The sequence below is a fragment of the Chamaea fasciata genome, unplaced genomic scaffold, assembly GCF_029207755.1.
Source record: "Chamaea fasciata isolate MVZ Bird 193981 ecotype frontalis unplaced genomic scaffold, bChaFas1.0.hap1 SCAF_19, whole genome shotgun sequence".
Taxonomy (NCBI): domain Eukaryota; kingdom Metazoa; phylum Chordata; class Aves; order Passeriformes; family Sylviidae; genus Chamaea; species Chamaea fasciata.
In genome coordinates, this window is record NW_027094104.1 from 7,013,940 (window position 1) to 7,033,717 (window position 19,778).

The following is a 19,778-nucleotide window of genomic DNA, read 5'->3' on the forward strand; positions in this document are numbered from 1 at the left end:
CCGGCGGGCGGGAGCGGGAGCGGGAGCGGGAGCGGCGCGGCCGCCGCCATGGACGAGCCGGACGCGGAGCCGCCGCTCGTGGTGCGGGACGGGCGGGCGGGGCGAGGCCGGGGGTGCGGGGCCGTGGGCGGTGCGGGGCCGGGGCGCCGCTGACCGACGCCGTCCCCCCACAGGTGGTGCCGGGCGCGGACTCGTCGTCCCGGCAGCTCTGCTTCGCCTGGGGCCCCGCGGAGGTGCTGGTGTGCGAGACCCTCTTCGGCCGCGCTGGTGGGTCCCGTTCCCGGTGCCCGTCCCGATCCTGGGGTGAGGGCAGGGCGGGCGCTGCTGCCCCGGCGCTGACGGACTCTGTTGCAGGTACCGAGGATGGAGCGCCGAGCTCCTCCCGCGTCTTCGTGGTGCGCAGAGATCAGGACATTTACATCCAGACCCTGCGGAAACTCTTCAACGAGTCGCACGGGATTTTCATGGGGCTGCAGCGGAGCGAGGAGGAGCTGGCGGGGAAGTCGCGGAAGGCGCAGTGAGTGGATGGGGAGGGTGGGAGGCACCCGCCGCCCATTCTCCAGCCGGGGGCCAACGCCAAGGGCCGACAGACGCCTCCGGTGAGGCAAGTGCCGCTGGCCAGGCTGCTTATACCAGCTCTGGAATCAGCAGCGGGGCAGACAGAACGACCATTTTGGGGAGATTTTACAAATTAAGCTTCGGATCCTTCCAATAACTACGCCGGTAGAGTGTGACACAGTCTCACTGATTCCAGCTGGATCCACCCAGGTTCTGAGAGCTGCTGCTGCAGAGAAACTTGCAAGGCTTTAGGGGACATAACACTAAAACTCCAACAGCTCCCTCCCACCAAAGTCTTTTTGTGTTTGGCAGATTGGTTCAAGTGAGTAAAAACTACCGGTCAGTGATCAGAGCCTGCATGGAGGACATGCACCAGGCAGCGGGTAAGTTTGTTCTCTTACTGCAGGAAAACACCAGTTGCAATTACGAAAGTAGGATTGTAATGGTAACTTATTGCAACTACTGTACAATAGCATGTGTGGGTTTCAGTTATTACCAAGACTCTGTTTCCATGCTGGAGATTTCCAAGTTGGTTTGTAAATCTGGTCAGGGACTGTTTTTTTCCCACCATACTGTAACTGATTTTCTGGGGACTTGCAGCCTTTTCGTATCTCATGTGGCAGATATATGGAAAGCTACCAAAGCTCAGAAGGGACTGTCAAAGGTAAATATGTTGCTCTTTGACTTTCCTTGTTTTTCCCTCAGTTTCGACGCGGGACCCTGCGCTGCAAGGCCAATACAGCACTCAGGTAATCTGCAGTCCTGTCAGGTTGAATGTGGATTACTGGCTGGTGAATTCACCAGGCCACCACTGTGGCATGAGGGACTTCAGATTTAACTCTTGCCTTGTGTATGAGATGCAGTTCGTGACCAAGAATAGATGGAATAAATAGTTAATTCCCGTACTTCTAAAACAATAAAGATGCCAAACACCTCAATTCACTGCCATGTCATAAGCATATTTGCTGTTGTAGATGTGATGTTTTATTGTCATCCCAAAGCTGACAAGAAAAGTCTCAGACTTGCTTTGTGGTGTTTCACCTCTCAAACTCTCAGATTCCAATCAGCTGCATCTGAGCCTTGTAGCAACCTCTGGGTGTTGACGGTGAGCTGTCAGATCCATGGCATGTTCTGGGAAGAGCTGAGTGCTCACACCAGTTTTGTCCCATCAGCTGTAGTGATGTTGCTTCATTGGCTGTTCTTTCTTCCTTTGATGTTTGTATTGAGTCTTAGAAGTGCAGAAAGGCTGAAAATAAGACCAGTTAGGTTGCTCACTGGTGGCAGATTATTGCTGCATTTCATAACACAGTGTCAGTGTTTTCTGACCAAAAGAAGTGTGAAACTGTGGCCTGTGTCTCTTAATTTTTATCTCTAAAATGTCAGTCTGATATTTCTCTGTAAGAACTGGTTGCTGTGGACAGCGGATGCCTTTGTGTGGTTAAAATACCCAACTGGAATAATGACTAGCTCTGAAACTTGGCCCTGCTTTCTTTCAGGTTTCCATTCTCTCTGCAATGGAGCTGATCTGGAACTTGTGTGAGATTCTGTTTGTTGAGGCAGCTACAGGTGAGCCGTGAACTATCCTGCTGTGGACTGAAGGGTTTCTTCTTTGCATATTTAGTTGCTTAAAATGTATGTCATATTCATTGTGTCACAGTTTCATGTTTTAGAGATATGGAGACTGTCTATAAGCCTTTTAATACCTCTTCTGCCTCAGTTAATTGCCTTCTTTATATTGAATTATGTCAGGCTAGTCAATTTGCCTTCTACTTTTCTCCCTCACTCTGATTTAAATTGTTTCTTTGTCAGAACAGTTATGAAGAGGAGGGATATCAAAAGTTGTTGCCAATCTGTTTTATGTATAAACTTAAACATGTCTTTAAGCATTAAATGTGTCGATACCAGTTAACATTTACTCAGCTCTCATACAACTCCCTTGACTTTAGGTTGCCATTTTTGAAGTCAGTCTGTTTTACATATTAAAGTAGGAAATAATTTTTGAAGGAAATCATATTATGCAAACAAATGTGCTACTTACAGAGTCCCAGAATTCGGGAGAGATTCACAAATTATAGATTACTTAATCTAAATTGATCACCTAGTGGCAAATTCCTTCCTCTATTCAGTTAGTAATAATGGAATTATGCTAAAATAAACAGAAACATTCTATTTGTCTCTTGGCATTGCAGGATTTTTGATCTGGATCACTCACTTTTTATTTCTTCAAATTTGGGTTTTCTACTGAACCATGTGGCCACAGGAAAACCTGTCAGAGGCTGGGTACTCCCAGGACCTCTCTGCTCAAGGAACTCTGTAATTTGGGGGTGGCAGGTAGAAATCCAGTCAGTAAATCCTACCTAGTGATGTCAAACTGTTACGAAATGTGTGAGAGCAGTTTGGGAACAAGCACATGGGGACTGACAGAGGGAAATGTGTCTGCACAGCTGGGCCCCTCCTGCTGCGCCTCCTGGACTGGGTGCGGCTCCACGTGTGTGACGTGGACAGCATGGTCCGGGAAGTTCTGAGCAGTGAGAGTCCATCCAAACACAAGCTCTTCTGGAATGTGGTGAGTATCACCACCTGGAAGATTCTTATACAACAGGAATTCATGTCTGTGCTTTCCTTCTTCTTCTTCCCTGCTGGACACAACACCTCATTGCTGTCTGCCTGTGTCGGCTTTGGGATGAAGCCATTCTCATTTCCATTCTCATCCTTCATGGCCCAGAGAGGGCAAGCCTTACGCTGTTACTTGAATAAGCAGTGCCTACTGTTTAAACATTTTAACTCCACTCCCCTTGCCTGAATCACAGGTTAAAATGGCTCTCTGATCCCTTTCCTGGGTGTTCCATAATCTTGCCCAGTGTGGAGCTCATGGACAGGGGGTTTTTGCAGGTGGATGTCTTTGTGCTCCAAGGCCGGATGGACGAAGCGCGGCACCTGCTCTCCAAGGAAGCCAGTGCCAATCCCGCATCCAGGAACATGTACAAGATCTTGGATGACTTGATGAAGAAGATGCCTGTGCCCAGTGTATGTAAAAAGCGTGGTTTTTCATGTAGTTTGCTGGGAAAGGCCCCTCGGTTGTGTCCCTTGTAACAGTTTGTTCCCCTTTAGAACATCTCAGTCTTACTCCTTTACAGTAACAATATTTGTGTTCTCGAATTGCCCAAAGACCAACAATTCAGATAAAAGTCTGTTAGGTGACAAATCAACATAGAAAGATGACAGGCAGCCTTAAGTTTAGCTTTTTATCAGGACTGACTGTGAGTTTGGCCAAGAGCCTGCTGTGATTTGACTTGGTGTTTCCTCTATTCCCTGTATTCCTTTATTCCCTCTGTTCAGCTTAGCAACACCCAGACACTGACAGAGCTGGAGCTGAAGTGGCAGCACTGGCACGAGGAATGTCAGCGGTATCTACAGGATGGAACTTTTGCTTCCAATCCCCACATGGAGTCCATCTGCAAGGTGTGTTTTTGCTGGGAACAAAGGAAACTTTGGACTAAAGCATTGAATCCATCCTTGTGGATTTCAGGAGCCCAGTGTGGCCATAAGTAACTTTGATATGTCTCGTGTCCTCTGTTGGTGGTTTGCCGGCCTGGGCAGATGGGTTTCTCTCCCTGTCCAAGGCCTTAAGGCTGATTTGGAAACTGGGCTGTGAGAAAGGTCTTTGTTATGTAATTTTGAATAAATTCTCACCTTTGCAGAACAGGAGTGATGCCTCTGGAGGGCTGGAGTGCAGCAGTGTCCATTGCTGAGTCTGCAGCATTCCTCCCGTGTTTTTATCCCATTAGATCCTGCTGGGAGACGAGGATGCCATTCTGGAGAAGAAGGAGCTCATGACCACGTGGTATCACTTCCTGGTCACCCGGCTCCTGTATTCCCACCCCACGGTGAAGCCGATGGAGCTGCGGTTCTATGCACAGGTAGGAAACACAATTACTCGAATATTCTCCACTGTTTCGAGCACACAAGGGTTACTGCACTGAAAGAAAAACTTAGGAAAAGTCTTAGAGCAACTACATGCCTGTAAGATGTTGTCTGGAGTTTGTAAAAGGACTGGGAGAGTGATAAAGTTGACAGATAATTATTGAAGACCCACTTTTCAGTGTCATAACGTTGCCAGTCTTGTTCCTGCAAATTGTTTTCCCAGTTCCCTTATGCTAAAATGAGGAAAATTCCATTTTGTTAATGTGTTCAGCCCCTGTGATCTGTTATTTCCCAAAAAATAACTGCTACATCCAAATAAATGCCTTGCTTCTGCATTTATCATGTCTTTGTCATCTCATTCCACAGTCTAGTATGGACCTGTTCCTGGGTGGAGAGAGCAGCCCTGAGCCTCTAGACCTGATTTTAATGGCAGCCTTTGAATTTGAGATGCATCAAGTGATCAAGGAATGCAGGTTGAGTTTTAAGGTTTTTGAGTCTCTAGTCTACAGTATTGCTTCTGTGCATTTGGGGCAGGGTATGGGTATAGAACCCTGATCATCCTTGTAAAATAATTTAGCAAAAATACGTGAAGCTGGCAGCAATTAAAAGTATTCCATTAGGTCTCGGACATTGCAGCCAGACCTTGGACTGTAACAGAGCTGTGTATTGGTAAGAAATGCCTGTGGAAAATCTGATACAGACCCTGGCAGTGTTAGGCTTAGTTTTTCCTTTTGCTTCAAACACAGCATTGTCCTGAGCAACTGGTGGTTTGTGGCTCATCTGACTGACCTGTTGGATCACTGCAAACTCCTGCAGTCTCACAATCTCTAGTAAGTATTTATTTGCATTATTTGAATAAAGCTGATTAAAATAGCCCAGAGGAGAAAAAAAGAACCAAAAGAAAACATGCTGCAGAATTTTACAGTACTTGTGAAATAAAGTCATCTGATTTTTCCAGTGAGATGCAGATAATAATATCTGGATATTTGCTCTCTTTCCTCCCAGTTTTGGCTCAAACATGCGTGAATTCCTCCTGCTGGAGTATGCCTCAGGACTCTTCTCCCATCACAGGTACCAAGTTTTGTTTTATGACTCATAGGACAGACTTAGACTGAGTCAGCCAAAACAAATAACTGCATGCTCATGAAGTAAAAGAGAAAAACTTAGAGCAGTCCCTGTTAGAATTTCAGCAGAGGTGTCCCTAAGGGACTGCACAAGATTGGCACATTTCCCTTCCTGAATGGAGACAAAAGCTGTCTGTACTTTTTCATACTTCATGACTTGGGCACAGCCACTCCTGCCACTGTGCAGAGTGCCTTGCTCTGAAGTTCTTATGAGCTGCACAAATTCCAAAGCTGTGGGATTTCAAAGTTATTTTAAGGGAACTGGCATGGGGTAGAAAGGAAAAGCCACTTCAGGAATGAATACAAAGTTAATCAGAGCTAACAGTTACTAATGCAGGCTCGGATTCTCCTTGGGGCTTTTCTGTTGTGCTCATTGAAGATCTCTGGGGTTGGAATGGTGGTGATTTCTCCCCTCTCTCAGCCTGTGGCAGCTGGGGGTGGATTACTTCGACCACTGCCCGGAGTACGGCCGGGTGTACCTGGAGCTGCACATCGAGCGCATCCCACTGAGCACGGAGCAGAAGGCCCTCAAGGTGCTGAGGATCTGTGAGCAGAGGCAGATGCACGAACAAGGTGGTGCATTTTCAGTCTCCCTGTTCTGCAGTGGTCCAGCTGAACCTACTGACACTAATTCTCCCCCTCCTTTGCCGCGTTTCCCCCCAAGTGCGCAGCATCTGTAAGATCATGGCCATGAAGGCTCTGCGGAACAACCGCCTGGGCTCTGCCCTGTCCTGGAGCATCCGAGCCAAGGACGCGGCGTTTGCCACCCTCATCTCAGACCGGTGAGGCTCAGCCAGCAGCTCCCAGGCTGGGGGGGACAGGGGGGAGGTGGCTGCTGTGTCAAGAGCCAGGAAAGCTCCAACTCCTGCAGGTGGGGCCAGGCACTTCCTTCTGGACCAGAAAACAGCACCCTCAGGTGCTCTCCCCTGCAGTACCCCAGCTGTGCCTTCTCTGTGTTGTTTTCCTTCCTGACATCTAAAGACAAAACAGATTGGCTTTATCTGAGAGTCCAACCCCCTTAGACCTTGCTTGAAAAAACATTTAACAGCTTCTGTCCTCTGCCCTTCACCTGCTGTGACAGCTGTTTGATGGGCTGGACAGAGACCCAGGGGGCTGATTTGGGTGGAGGATAATCCCTACTTGTGCTGTATTTCAGCAGGTTATTTATAATCAAATTCACCTCACAACCTCCAAACAAGTCAGTGGGAGTCACTTAAGCCACAGTTTCTACTAGAAATCTCACTGTTTCTACTGAAAATTTACATCAAAGAGTGTTTTTATCATGTCCCTGGCTTTGTATGAGCCTCTCAGAATTCCTGACCTTGTCTGGGATGGGAGGGTTGTTATCAAAGTGAGGACAGTACTGACACTTGGCTCAGGTCTCAGCAAAAGCTCTGGCAACTCTTGATGCTTTGCAATCTCTAACAATCCATGTTGTGTGGATTTTGCTAATTGGAAATAGTCAGAGACCAGTCTCTGCATAGTTAAGAGTATAATTTTGAAATTACACTCTGGGTAGGTGGCCTGGCAACACTCTGTCTTCAGCACTGGAAATCTGAGTGATAAGAGATTGCTAGTGTGAGGTTTGGGTTTTTTTTTTGTTTGTTTGTTTTTTGAGGGAGTGGGAATCATTACATTTCCTTCAACAGAAGGATGAAAAAAAATCACAGGAAGCACCTCTACAGAAAGCAGCACAATGGAAGCTGTGACAAAACAGATGAAAAGCTTTTGGCATTATTTTTGTTCCTGCTGCTTATCAACTTTTTTGCACAGCAGAAAAGCAGAGCAGAGTGGGAGTGTTACTTATGCACCCACCAGCCTCAGCTTCCTGCTTGCCTTCCTTCACTTACTCCTTTTTAAAAGTAGATCTCAACTACCACAGAATGCAGAAGAATCAATGAACTGTCTTGAAGTACATTACACCAGTTCCTTGGCCACTTCCAGGGAATGTTTGACAACTTCTGAAACCCTTGGGAAGGTTGATGAAGTGGAACTGAGCTGTACAGTCAAGTTTTCTGGGAAGAGATTAGGAGGTACAGAATGGGTGTGGATGATGTCCTCCCCTCTAAGCTTTCCCTGTGTTCCACTTTCTCCCCAGATTCCTTAAGGACTATTGTGAAAGGGGGTGTTTCTCTGACCTGGACCTCATTGACAATCTGGGCCCATCCATGCTGCTCAGTGACCGTCTCACATTCCTTGGTGAGAGCTGCCTACAGCGTCCATGGTGGTCTGTTGTGGAGAACTCCATGGAATTACTTGGATTTATGCTTTCTTCCATCTGGCTACCTCCTGGTTTGGTGGTGAGGGGAAAGCAAATGGTGAATGTGGTTTGGGATGCAGCTTGTACCAGGGGTGGCCTTTACCGCTGCCCTCACACCCGGTTCCTGCTCTGCTCTGAGCAGGACGGGTCCAAGTCCTGACACTCCAAACTTCTTTCTTCTTTTTCCAGACTGTATCACTACCTTGAGGGGCTCTGGAATACTAACAAATGCTTCCTTAGGGGGTTCATTGGAAGAGTAATCCACTGGTTTAGGTTGTGTTGACCTTGTTATAATTTTACCAAGTCCTCCGAAGTCTCTGGTGTGTGGGTTCAGTGTGCCAGTCAAGCTCACTGGAACAAGAGCCCTGCATCCGTCCTCTTACTGAGCACTTGTGCCAGGAGACAGTGAGGGCCTCCAGCTCATTTCCTTCAGGTACCACAGCTTCCTTCTGCCTGGCACAAGGCAGGCTGTGGTAACCTGCAGCTGCTCGTGGCGTTTGATTCATGGACCGAACCAGGATACTGATTTCTCTGATGCTGTGAGTCAGGGATCTCAATTTCAGGGGCCAGAATCTGATAGGAATTTGGAACAGCAGTCAGCATTGGACTGACTCCCCTCTACCTGATCCCACCCTTACAGGGAGGGTGAGCATGAGTTTTACCTGTTTCCACTTGGTCCAGCTTGCAAAACTGAATTTCCTTCAGTTTGGAAACTGAATTTCCTGCATTAAAGCTTATCCTAAGTTAGGTCTAGAAGCTAAACATAACTCAGAAAATTGGTAATCCCTCAGCTCTGCATGCCCAGCATAATCTGGTAACTGTCAGCTCCAGAGAAGCCATTTCCCTTTCCGCTCTTTCTAAACAATCCTGAAAGGCCTGAAAATATTTCTGCCTGTTTATCCCTTGGGGTTTTTAGAACATCAGGTGTACCTTTGCTGGACAACTTCCCCATGACTCTGCCTTGAGCTCAAGCATTAGTCAAGGTGAATCTGAATGAGAATCATTAACTTCCACTATTGTGACAGTTCAGTGGATACAGAATGAACCCCACTTCCATCCTCAGACACTCCTCTCTCATGCTGGATATTGATGTTATCACTAATTCTTAACAAATGCAGAACTTTCCCTATTAATAGCAATTCCAGTTTCCATTTAAACAACCAAGGAAGACGGTGCAACCTTTCAGACCTCCTGATACTCTTGTGACCTCGAAAAGGACATTCTCCCTGCTCTCTAAGCCACTGGGGCATTACTCCCCTGCGGACACTCAGCATGAGGCAGCAGTGGCCACTGACCAGGCTGATGCAAACCCTGCAGCTCACCCAGAACAGCAGCGGGGTTTGGCTGCCCTTTCAGGGAGGCTCTGTTGTCACCCTCCTTCGTGCACCACATTCCCAGTCCTCCAGACCAGGCTGCTCTGGGCTCCTTTGGTTGGGGGTGGTTCTGCCACGGGCTTTGTGGGAGCAGACGGATCTCCCAAGGCCCAGCAGCCCCTGATGCCCCGTTCCCCCACCCCTGGCAGGGAAGTACCGGGAGTTCCACCGGCTGTACGGGGAGAAGCGGTTCCCGGAGGCGGCGCGGCTGCTGCTGACGCTGATGACGGCTCACATCGCCCCCTGCTCCTTCTGGATGACGCTGCTCACGGACGCGCTGCCGCTGCTGGAGCAGAAGGAGGTGAGGTCCTGTTCACACTGATACAGGAACCCTGACAAGGGAGCTCGAAGTGGTGACCCTCCTTTCCTGCTCCTGCCAGGACCTGTCCGTGGCGGTTCCAAGTGTCCCAGCAGTGGGAACACACAGGGACCCAGGAAGGGATAAATTGACTCTTACCTCGGTTCCCTGCTCTTACAACAGCAGCGGAGTTCATCTGCACTGGTAATTTTAGCACGCACTGCATCCAGCTCCTTTGGGTGCTTTGCTTGAAGATTGTTCCAGTGCTTCTTTCTTCTAAGCACAGTTTTTCCTTTAAGATCCATAAAGAAAAGGACAATTCAGCAATTACAGACTCACAGTAGCCACTCTGACTTCATAGCTGACCCTGCTTGGTGCAGGAGGTGGCACTAGAGACCTCTTAAAGTCACATGCAGCCTGAATTATTCTTGGATCCTGTGATTTCAGGGGTTAGAGTGGATCTGTGGGAGTGTAAAAGCATTCTCTTCCTTTCAAATGCATTATCTTCTCAGCCTGTGTGATCTCTTTAGATTTGGTCTTTTTCAGTAAATACTTTGATTTCCACAGGTCATATTTTCAGCAGAGCAGACTTACGAGTTGATGCGATGCCTAGAAGACCTGACAGCAGGGAATCCAGATAAGCAGAAATTTCAGGTAGCCCCAGTTCTGAGCACAACTGGATGATGAATCAAGGGGGGCTGTGGGAAGGGTCAGGGAGGGAAACTCTGCATTTATATTCCTAGTGATGGCATTAGAGACAGACAGCCCAAGTCCCAGAGACTGATAGAGTAGGTTCAGGGCAGTCAAATGAAGCATCAACAAGAGACTGAAGTATTCACAAACCCAGTGCAGGAGTGCTCCTACTCCTCACGTTCTCTTGGTTTGCACTGGACCATGCTGCTTTTCCAAGATATATAATTGCACGCTGCATGGGCAGGGAAGAGCTGAGATGTTGCCACCCAGAAGCTCTGGCTCTGAGCATTCCAAGAACAGCAGGGAACCATTTGCTGTACATGCAAAGCCCTGCAGCATCCAGGGAAGGGAAAGGCTGGCAGTGCTGTCTTGGGTTGAGCTATTATGTAGGAAATGTAGCTTTTGCCCTTCTCAGGAAGTCCCTGTAACAGGTAAATACCTCTCACCGACCTGCATCTTTACTTTCCAAACCCCAAGACAGACCCTGTCACCAGCTCATCACCGTGTGCAGTCCCCTAACCCAGGCTCTGCTCCCTTCCAGGATGATGACATTGAGACAACCAAAGTGGAAATGCTGAGACTTGCTCTTGCACGGAACCTCGCACGGGTCATTGTCAAAGAAGGCACTGTGGAAGGGTCTTGAAGACTGCAGGGTGTTCCTCTTCCTCTGGGGCTTGCTGTACATAAACTGACTTTTTCTAAGAATAAATGTTTTGTTTTGCAGATTGCTTGGTCATTTGTTCTTGTCTTCCAAAAACAACTTTACATAGGCTTTTTAAAAATCTTTTATGAAGGAGCTGCATCAAAACGTTACAGCTGCTTGTTCCAGCTTGGCCTGGCAGTCCTCCCCTGGTGGAGTGAGCCTCACTACAGCTTTTCCTTGGATTTTTTCTTTTCTTTGCCTCTAACACCCAGTACAGAAATGAAGGCCACCCTCTTAAACCAGTAGGGTTTTAGGTTTTTGGCTTAGGAAGGTCTTGAGTGGATAGTTTGAGTTTGAGGCTTTCCAGAAGCAGCACCGCACTGCAGAAGCCATCGAGAGAAAGGGCCAGCACAGAGCCAGGTAGGGAAAATGATTTATTCAACATGCAGCAGCACAAACGCATTGAAGATGTATGTACAGGCAGGACTGCTGGGGATGAAGCAGGAACCTCGCCCTACAGACAGGGAACATTCATGGTTTCATCTCCATTGCAGCAGGACTGTGGTGCCTGTCTGTGTCTGGGCGGCTGCTGCTGTTCACAGAAAGCACCTGTGCTCTCCCTCCTTCCTCCAAGTCACAGTGAGATCCATGTGCAGGGAAGTGGTGACCTCGCTCCTCAGGAGACACCACCCAGGCACTGCCCCCATGCCTACTGTGTCTAAAGTGCTGGCAAGAACATAGCTGAGGCAGAAAGAATTCTCTCCTTCTCCCTTATCCCCCAGTCCATCAATTTCAGACAGCTTTCTTTAGGATCCAAACAACCCCTCCCTCTCCCCTGCCTTCTACATCAGGGAGCTGACAAGGCTGAGGTCTCCACAGGCTTCAGACCAGGACAAGCTTGGATTCCACCTTCAGGGGCTCCTGCAGCTGCCTGGTGCCTCTTAGGAGGACCTCAGGCTTGTGAATCCCCCGTTTTTCATCTCTAGGGATTTTCCTCTGCAACAGTAAAGAAAATTAAACTACCAATAACTGCAAGCTGCGTTTGCAGCCAAAGTTTTACAGCCACCATTCATTTCAGCATCATGTTCTCCTGTGGAGTTTTCCTACATGAGGCAGGAGCCTCTGTGTACTGCTTTTCTCTGTGCTGCTCCTATCCCACATTTAAGAAGAGCTGTTACTTGTCAGCCCTGCTGGAAACGCAGAGCTGAGTGTCCAAGGACGGAGCAAGCACCCCTCTGTGCTTGTATCAATGGGTATTTAAAACCCCCATTAATTTACAAGTCTGTCTCAGAGCTCACTGAGGCACTGCTTGAGACGGGAAACTGAGAAGGAGGAAGGAGCTGCTGGAACCAAGTTATGGTGATATAAACCTCATTTCTAGGAGGTTGTAGCTAAGGGATCAACTCTTCTGATCATCAGTTAGCACTGATGTCCAGCAAAACTGCTTTCCCCTTTGTGGGGACAATTGCACTTGGCCACTTAATACAGGGATCAAAGAAAATGGGGCATTAACCCAGCACATGCCCCATCACAGCCCGGGGGAGCCTCTTCCTTTCTCTGCCTGCTTGTTCTGTTTTAATACCCTACAGCTCTATTATTTACATCTTGTAGGTCATTGTACTCAGCTCAATAAAACACAGTATTTGACTATACCAGTAACACTGTCTGTGGGAGGGGACATGAGAGGCATCTCTCCTTATCCCTGGATTCAGTCACTGGCCCTGACTAGTGATTGTAAAGACAGTTCTGTGCTCCAGGTGCTGTCCTCCTCCAATACTGATCAATACCCTCCAGCCCTTTTTCCTCCTCACTATGCAATTCCTCTTTTCCCCACACTGTGGAATGCAATGAAGGCAAAAAAAAAAAAAAAAAACCAACCCAAACCAGTGTAATCATTTGCAGACAAAACTCAGCCCCAGCTGCCCAAATGGATGCCCCAGGGCAGCAGCCAGCACTGTAAAATAAATATAACAAGTAGAGATACAGCAGTATGGCACACACAGAGCAAGGGGATGCTTACACGGGCCCTTGGGAATGAACCAGGAGAGGGGCAAGGGAGCTAAGTGCTATTTCAGTGTAAAAAAGGAAGCATTCCCTCATGGAGCAGCATTATTGCTCAGCATGCTCACAGGCCCGTGTGGCACAAGGAGGTCAGTCCTAGGGAGGGCTCTGTCAGGGCTCTGCACTCAGCTTGTGGCATCATCACCCCACAGCCTGTTGGGATCTCTGGACAGCAGTGCAGGAAAAGCCAACTAAGTCCCCTTCTCCTGACAGCTCTTCCCTCAAAATACAATAACTTCAAGTTTAATAGAGTGGAAGATAGAACCAGATTCACCCAGAGGTCAAGGTAAAAGCAGCCAGCACTGCCTGTCACTGGCTGCCTCTCAGTTCATGCTTGGCGTAAGTGTTCCAGGGCCCCTTCAAATGTGGGGCACAACATTCTGGACTAAAGCTACAAGCAGAGTGGTCAGGACATGTAAACAAAGCTGAACATCACCAGTGGATAGCATGTGTGTCCCTCCCCACGGCACATCCATTCCAGTCCTGTGGGATCCTGCCCTGGTCCTGTCAGAGTCTCTGGCAGTGTCCTAAGGTCATAGATTCCCCCACTGCTCGACTGGGGGAAACTGATCCACTTCGCCCACTTCTGTGCTGGGCTGATCTCCCAGGGTGAAGGTCAGTCTGTACCTCAGCCTCACCTTCTCCTGCAGGAAAGACAAAACCCAAAAGCAACGTGAGAACAGTCCCAGCTCAACAGCCCTGAACAGAACACTTCACTGTGACAGCTCTACAGAGAGCACAAGACTTCTGTTGTACAGAGCAGGGGCAGGAGGGTTCAAGTGAAGTTCACTGAGTTCAGCTATTTACAAACCTCAGTTATTCACCTTACACTTTTTATACCAAAAAACTTTTACTGCTTAGCATGGAGCAGAACAAGAAAAGCATCAATGACCTGTGAGCATAGGCTCCACAGATGTGGCCAGCTGTTCAGCTGCTCTCCCAAGAGCCTAAAGACTGCTGCTGGAAAAGTTCCAAAAATTAAATTCCTCATCATGTGGAGGAAGATAAAACAGTTCCTGCTCTGAAAAATGCCTTGCAACACAGTAAGCATGAGATGGAAGCAGCCCTTCAATGAGGGCACCTTCATGTACCCACACAGTTCTTCAAACATCCACTAAACCCCTGACATTCATCCTTTTATCTCAGAGCTTTCAGCTGATACTTGAAGAGCACTTTTGTTGTAATTCTCAAGTATAAACATCTAAATTTGTCAAACAATTAGAAAGTCCTTCAGCTTTGGGCTTTCAGGGCTGGCTGATTGAATGAATGACTACAGCAAGGAAAAACAGCTTCTCAGATGCTCTCAGCATCATCAGCAGAAAGCAAGCATCAACCCCATTGAATGCCTGGTCACAAGTACTTCCTCAGAGAATGATGGAACAGACATGATCTGACATTTGTCTGTTGGTTCATCAAAAGTACTGCTACAGCACCAGTTTATTTAGCATGGATCTAATTATCAGCAAAGCCAGGCACGCTCAGTGCACAGGGGAGTCAAACTTCTGATGCAGCTTTGCTACCCTTTAAAGCTGAACCCGACATGATCCTTGCCCTTTTGCTGGAAGAAGTGTACTGCCCCTTCTCATACCTCTCCCTGCCAAAGACTGTTGGAAGAGCCTCCTCTAGCCCTGAACCAAAACACCAGCACTCCTTAGTAACCACTTCTGGAGGGCACAGTAGAATCACAGATAATTAAGGTTGGAAAAGACTTCCAAGATCATCAAGTCCAAACTTTCAGGAACCAACAGCTGTAGCTGTTCAAATGTTTGGTCCCACCCCTCCATGGAGTTCAATCGATATCAAATGTGTCTGAAGAGGGCAGGATAAATCCCAGTGTCCCTCTCACCTTTGCAGGATTTGCCAGAAGCATGACCTGGGTGATGGCAGCTGGCGGCTGGATGGGATTGAATGGAGACAGCTCAGTGCCAGAGGGTGGCTGTAGCTTCACTTTCATGGACTGCAAGTGAAATAGAGAGCAGAACCTCAGTGATGATCTCCTGCCTTGGGGACAATGAAGGATGCGTGTACAGCTGGGGGGACAACAGCACACGTCCAAACAGAAGAGAATCAACCCACAAGTGAGGATGAGGGAACAAGAGCCAGCCCAGCTTGCAAAACACAGCAGGAACAGGCAGATCTCGACTTATCCTGTTCAGTGTTTTTTACCTCTGACAAGAACCTCTGTGTTCTGGACAGGGGCAGAGCACAGCCTATGGAAAGGTCAGACCAGGCTGTCCCAAGCCCCTGAGTCCACGGCCAGGCCTCTCTGGATGCAGTCTCTGTCCCGGTGTCCCTACCTTGGGCACGGCCGCCTGCAGCACGATGTTCCTGACGGGCAGCGGCGCCGTGTTCAGCATGGAGACCACCACCACCAGCACGTCCGAGCGGCCCGGCGGGCACTCCCTGGCAAAGTGCAGCAGGATCCGGAACCCGTTCTTGTCGTAGGCTGTCACGGGCAGGGCACTGCCTGCCACAGGGAGAGAAGGGAGAGGATCCAGGTTCGTGCTGCAGCAGATGGTCTGAGGCAGCATCAGGAAATCGGGATGTTTGGCTGGAGTTGCTCATCCTTTCTCTCTATTTCATGAGCTTTGACAAGAAGCTTTGCCTTTAAAAAATATCCAGAGCAAAGTGAAAAACCTGAAATACTTACTGGGTTTAATGGATTCCAAGGGAACATGGACATTGGCCAAAGAAATTTCAGGTGCTTTCATGGGACTGCCTTGCTGCTGGAATGATGCCGGCTGGAAGAGAGGACTTCCTGATCCAGCGGTGCAGCTGCTTGGGAAGGGAGCTGGAGGGGCTCCAGAGGCAGGGGCTGGGAGCCCTGCAGGTGCTGCTAATGGGGCAGGGGTGACAGTGGTTGGCAAAGTAACCCCAGGGAACACTGAAGGTGTTGCCATGCCTTGGGTGGCACTCCTGCAAGAGAGACAGAAGAGCCGTGGTGAATGGAGCTGGAGGTGAAGCAGGAATTTCACCAATAGCCAGAGATAACAGCACATCACAAGGACAAAGAAGCAGCCTGCAGTCAAGCACGGTCTCACGTGAGGAGAACTACAAGGACAGGGCTGGTGGTTGGGTTGGGGTCACTTCTCTAAGTCAGGAAGGAAACGAGGCCTCCGTACCTCAACTGGTTCCCCTTCACACCATGCGCTTGGATCAAAAAACAGTACAGCTGTCTGCTCTGCCTGCCTTTTCCTCCCAGAGGTGGGAAACTCCTATTAGTTTGTAAACTGAAATCTCTGAGAAGAAAAATCCCAATCCCACATTTCTACCAAACCAGGGAGTTGAAAGTCACCCGGAGAATCTGGCACTGCGGTGAGCTTGGCTTCCTAACTGCACAGCCAAAGCCAAGTCAGGACTTTTGGTTACCCTTTGGCTTCTTCAAGGAGTTGTCCCAATGCATCCATCTTATGTGGCACGTTGCTCCCCACAGATGAGCTGAAGTACCCAGGAGCAGCTGGAATAGTCTTAGGAGGCCCTGCAGGGGCAGCTGGTACAGCAGGAAATACAAATGGTGCTGAGTTTGGTGCTGGGATGCTGGGAGCAGTCTGGGAGGCTGGGAAAGCAGAAGGCAGCGTGGCTGATGTCCCACACGTGGTCTGTGATGTGTGATGGAGAAGAGCGTTCCCTGCAGGGTTGCAAGCAACAGTCACCATCTTCAGATTAAAGAAATCCAGGTCCAACTGCTCATTCTGAAAGAGAGGACAGGCAAATGCTCTAACTCACTGCTGGCCCTGATGCAGAGATGGCACTGCTCTATTACAGAGGGACAGAGGTTTACCACAAAAACAGATGCTGGGTGACAAGCAGCAAAGTCTGCAGCCTAAGTCAGGGCTACATCTGATCTATAACTTAGGCAAAGCAAGGACTAGCATCATGGGAACAGATGGGACACTGAGAAAGCCAGGTTCAGGGACACCTACTCTGTTTAAACATAGCTATCCCAGATTTTAGGGCTAAGTTAGACAGCCCCTTTGCCTGAGTGTGTGATCACATGCTTCTCCAAGGTGACAGTGTGTCCTGAGACCTCCCACAAGGACAATCTCTTCCTCTCCCCCTTCCCTGAGGCTCTTCCTTTGTACCTCAAACATGCTCCACTGGTTGTTTTCCGAGGTCTCCTTCCCTGCTGTAGGGGCTGGGTCATTGAGGCCTGGAGGGAAAAACAACAGGAGGAGAAAATGAATTCAGTGTCATTCCTTGGCTGCTGTTTCAGTACCATCAAAACTTGATTCAGCTCTGCCAGAGCCCAAGAACCTGATGAATACTGACACGGACTGCAAGGCTATGATGAGGAAGCGACTGAAGCATCAGCAGCCACAGTGTTGCCCTGCACACAGCTCTTCTAACCCATCCTGATTAGCACTGCCTTCTGCTGCTCACATCTGGGCTCCACAGACAGGCGTCCTGCAGGCTGGCTCCTATGCACAGCCTCTCTGAGGCACCTTTCTTTAGCACTACCCCACAATCAGGGCTTCATCTGTCCCAAACTGCAGCCTGTACACACAGCATGTCCCAGCAGCCCCAGAGATCAGACTGCAATTGCACTAAACATTTACTTTCTTGCAGCCAGCTCTGGGAAGAGATTTTAATACTGACTCACTGACCAGGTCTAATATTCAGAATGATGCAAGGGAGCGTTCCCTGGAAGCCAGGAACATGGACAATGCAGAAGTAAGTCCTTGTTAGGATAGACTGAGCTGTCCTTTTGCAGGCCCCTCAGTGTCTTACCCAAGCACAGGAGCTCCTCATCCAGCAAGGACAGGGAGTTGGTTGTGTTGCCCTGCTGAGCGGGTGCTGTTTCCACCTGGCTGAAGGAGCTGCTGCGCAGTGGTGCCAGTGCCTGGGGAGGAGGAGGGAGGATGGGGATTTCAGCTGGCCCAGGGGCTGTGCTGGGGGTGGCTGTCAGGCTGCTGGGTGGTGTTGGGGTGTTGCTGACGTCCAGTCCAGCAAGGTCAATGAGGGTGTTGAGGTTGTTGGTGGAGTTACTCCCTGCAGCAGACAGGAGACAAGTACTACTAGGAAAGAAGGCAAAAGGCTCAGAGCAAACCCAGTGTGTGGAAGAAATTAGCAGAGAGATGGTTTAGATCCTCATCTGAGCATGGCTTATGGCCCATTGTAACAGAGAAAGGATATTTGCTGTCTGGACTATGTAAATCAACACAGACAAAGAATTTCCACATGAAAATCTGCTGCAACCACTGCTTCAGTGCTTCACAATTCATGATCGCTTCAAAACCTTTTGAACTCAGATGAGGCTTTGGGAGATCCTAGGGCACTATAATAAACAGAGGCTACCAGAAAGCTGGAGAGCTGAAGGAAATTCATACCATCTCAATCTTCATATTTAAAACAACCTTGTCCCGGTAAGATGCTGCCAGGCAGCAGCAAAAATGTTTGAGTCCCAAATGGTAATTCTGTCACACTCGTGTCCAGAGTTTTCAATGGTGAAGTTGAAGTGTGAAGTTGGCAACTGGCCTGAATTCACAAATGGAATTACTTGCAAAACCAGGAAAAGGGCCCCTGGTCCAGCTCCTACTCTTCAGCTCTTGTGTTTTTTTAAAAAAATATCTTCATCTTACACATCACCATAAAGAAACAGGACAAATGTGGAGATGACAATGTATGAGAACTTCCAGCCACACAAACTGCTCACAAACAGGTTTGCTACTGATGTCATCAAAAGTTTCAATAATATGGACTGAGCAATGGAGAATGCAAAGCTGCAGCACTGCTGCTCCTGTCCAGAACTGTTTATCCACTGCTCAGGAGCCTTCTTGTTCCCCTCTGATTCACAAACTGTTGGCCACAAGAACCATCAAAAGCTACTTTAACAAAACAGGAAACATCATTCAAAAGACCTAGAATTGCAGGATTCAAAAATTAAACAGCTGGCTTCCCAGGAACTCACCTTCCACTAGAGACATCCCAGGGAGATCCACTTCACCATTGACCACCTGCCCCTCTATTATTTTTTTATAGGAATTTATCACACGTGATAGATTGTCACTGGCCTGCAGAATGTCCCCTACAAGAGAGACAAAAATTACCTCCAAGGTTTTAGTCACTTTGTTCCCACTAATGCTGAGAGTGCTCAGTTGTCAGCTACATAATCAGCAAGAAAAAACATGAATGTTTGGCTATGAGCTCCATCACTCCGCCTGTGCCACATTTCTGTAAGCAATACTCTGACCTTTTCTAGCTCCACAAACATTGAGTAACAAGAAAAACCCAAGGGTTGTTCCCCACAGCAACTCCCTTCCCCTCCCAAAGCAGCAGCTGTCCCCCATCCTCCTGAACCACCAGCTTTACTATCCAGTCCTCGCCTGAACTGAAATAAAAAGCACAAAGAGGGAAGGATTGTCCTTTATCAAAGCAACAGGAACCCACAGTGAGGAGATGACCTTACAGCTGAACCCTTACAAAGGCAAGGAGCACAAAAGCAATTAAAAAAGGACAAGTGTAGCTCAGTTTACCCAAACTGCTGTCATTATCCTCTGTCTCACTGGCCAGCTTGAACAGTGTCCGCCTTTTGGTTTCACACCTTTCGTAGAGCTCCTGGAAGACAGATTAGGACAAAGGGTTTCACTAGCCAGGAGCCACTGCCAGCAGCAGCAGTCAGCACAGAACGACCCCTGGAACAGAGCAGTCTCACTCTGCTGACTGTGCCAGCGTGGCTGCACTGCCAGGATGGGCCTCTGTGCCCAGCTCACAGTGCTGAGCAGCGTTACAGTGAGCTTGGGGTAACACAACCTGCATTCCCAACACATCTCTCAGTCCTCCCTCACATCAGCACTTATGGCCAAGTTCTAGTCCAAAAGAGATGCTCCCTCCCTGTACAGTAGTC

At 48.6% G+C, this 19,778-nt stretch overlaps 2 protein-coding genes across 6 annotated transcripts in view; one reads left to right on the top strand and one right to left on the bottom strand.

The window, feature by feature from the left end:
• On the top strand, positions 1-10,953 carry NUP85 (nucleoporin 85). 3 transcript variants are annotated; one of them, XM_066200567.1, is made up of 19 exons: positions 1-81; positions 174-267; positions 355-517; positions 871-941; positions 1,264-1,307; positions 2,055-2,124; positions 3,003-3,124; positions 3,451-3,585; positions 3,898-4,020; positions 4,347-4,478; positions 4,849-4,955; positions 5,229-5,312; positions 5,488-5,553; positions 6,028-6,179; positions 6,271-6,388; positions 7,705-7,805; positions 9,389-9,540; positions 10,105-10,191; positions 10,772-10,953. In XM_066200567.1, exons 1-19 carry the CDS (start codon positions 49-51, stop codon positions 10,871-10,873), a joined length of 1,956 nt encoding a protein of 651 aa, XP_066056664.1. In that variant the 5' UTR covers positions 1-48; the 3' UTR covers positions 10,874-10,953. The 3 variants fall into 3 exon arrangements, with proteins under 3 accessions (XP_066056664.1, XP_066056663.1, XP_066056665.1); XM_066200568.1 differs by having other exon boundaries at positions 23-78; XM_066200566.1 differs by having other exon boundaries at positions 174-517.
• The window catches only part of GGA3 (golgi associated, gamma adaptin ear containing, ARF binding protein 3), a 20,506-nt gene continuing 10,447 nt past the window's right edge, over positions 9,720-19,778 (bottom strand). For 2 of the 3 annotated variants that reach the window (XM_066200563.1, XM_066200564.1), the window contains 9 exons: positions 19,408-19,489; positions 18,843-18,959; positions 17,663-17,923; positions 17,017-17,084; positions 16,304-16,626; positions 15,585-15,850; positions 15,232-15,401; positions 14,781-14,891; positions 11,294-13,578 (listed from right to left, as the gene is read on the bottom strand). In XM_066200563.1, the coding sequence (XP_066056660.1) occupies positions 13,468-13,578; positions 14,781-14,891; positions 15,232-15,401; positions 15,585-15,850; positions 16,304-16,626; positions 17,017-17,084; positions 17,663-17,923; positions 18,843-18,959; positions 19,408-19,489 (1,509 nt within the window). In that variant the 3' untranslated portion in view covers positions 11,294-13,467. Of the gene's footprint in view, positions 9,830-11,293; positions 13,579-14,780; positions 14,892-15,231; positions 15,402-15,584; positions 15,851-16,303; positions 16,627-17,016; positions 17,085-17,662; positions 17,924-18,842; positions 18,960-19,407; positions 19,490-19,778 lie in introns of those variants that run through there. The other variant, XR_010723459.1, reaches the window with a different exon arrangement.

Bases quoted from the DNA above. Each gene is read 5' to 3' on its own strand.
- NUP85 (XM_066200566.1), top strand. From the start codon at position 49: ATGGACGAGCCGGACGCGGAGCCGCCGCTCGTG. The intron at 82-173 runs GTGCGGGACGGG...GTCCCCCCACAG, and splicing joins ACGCGGAGCCGCCGCTCGTG to GTGGTGCCGGGCGCGGACTC. The intron at 6,389-7,704 runs GTGAGGCTCAGC...CTTTCTCCCCAG, and splicing joins GCCACCCTCATCTCAGACCG to ATTCCTTAAGGACTATTGTG.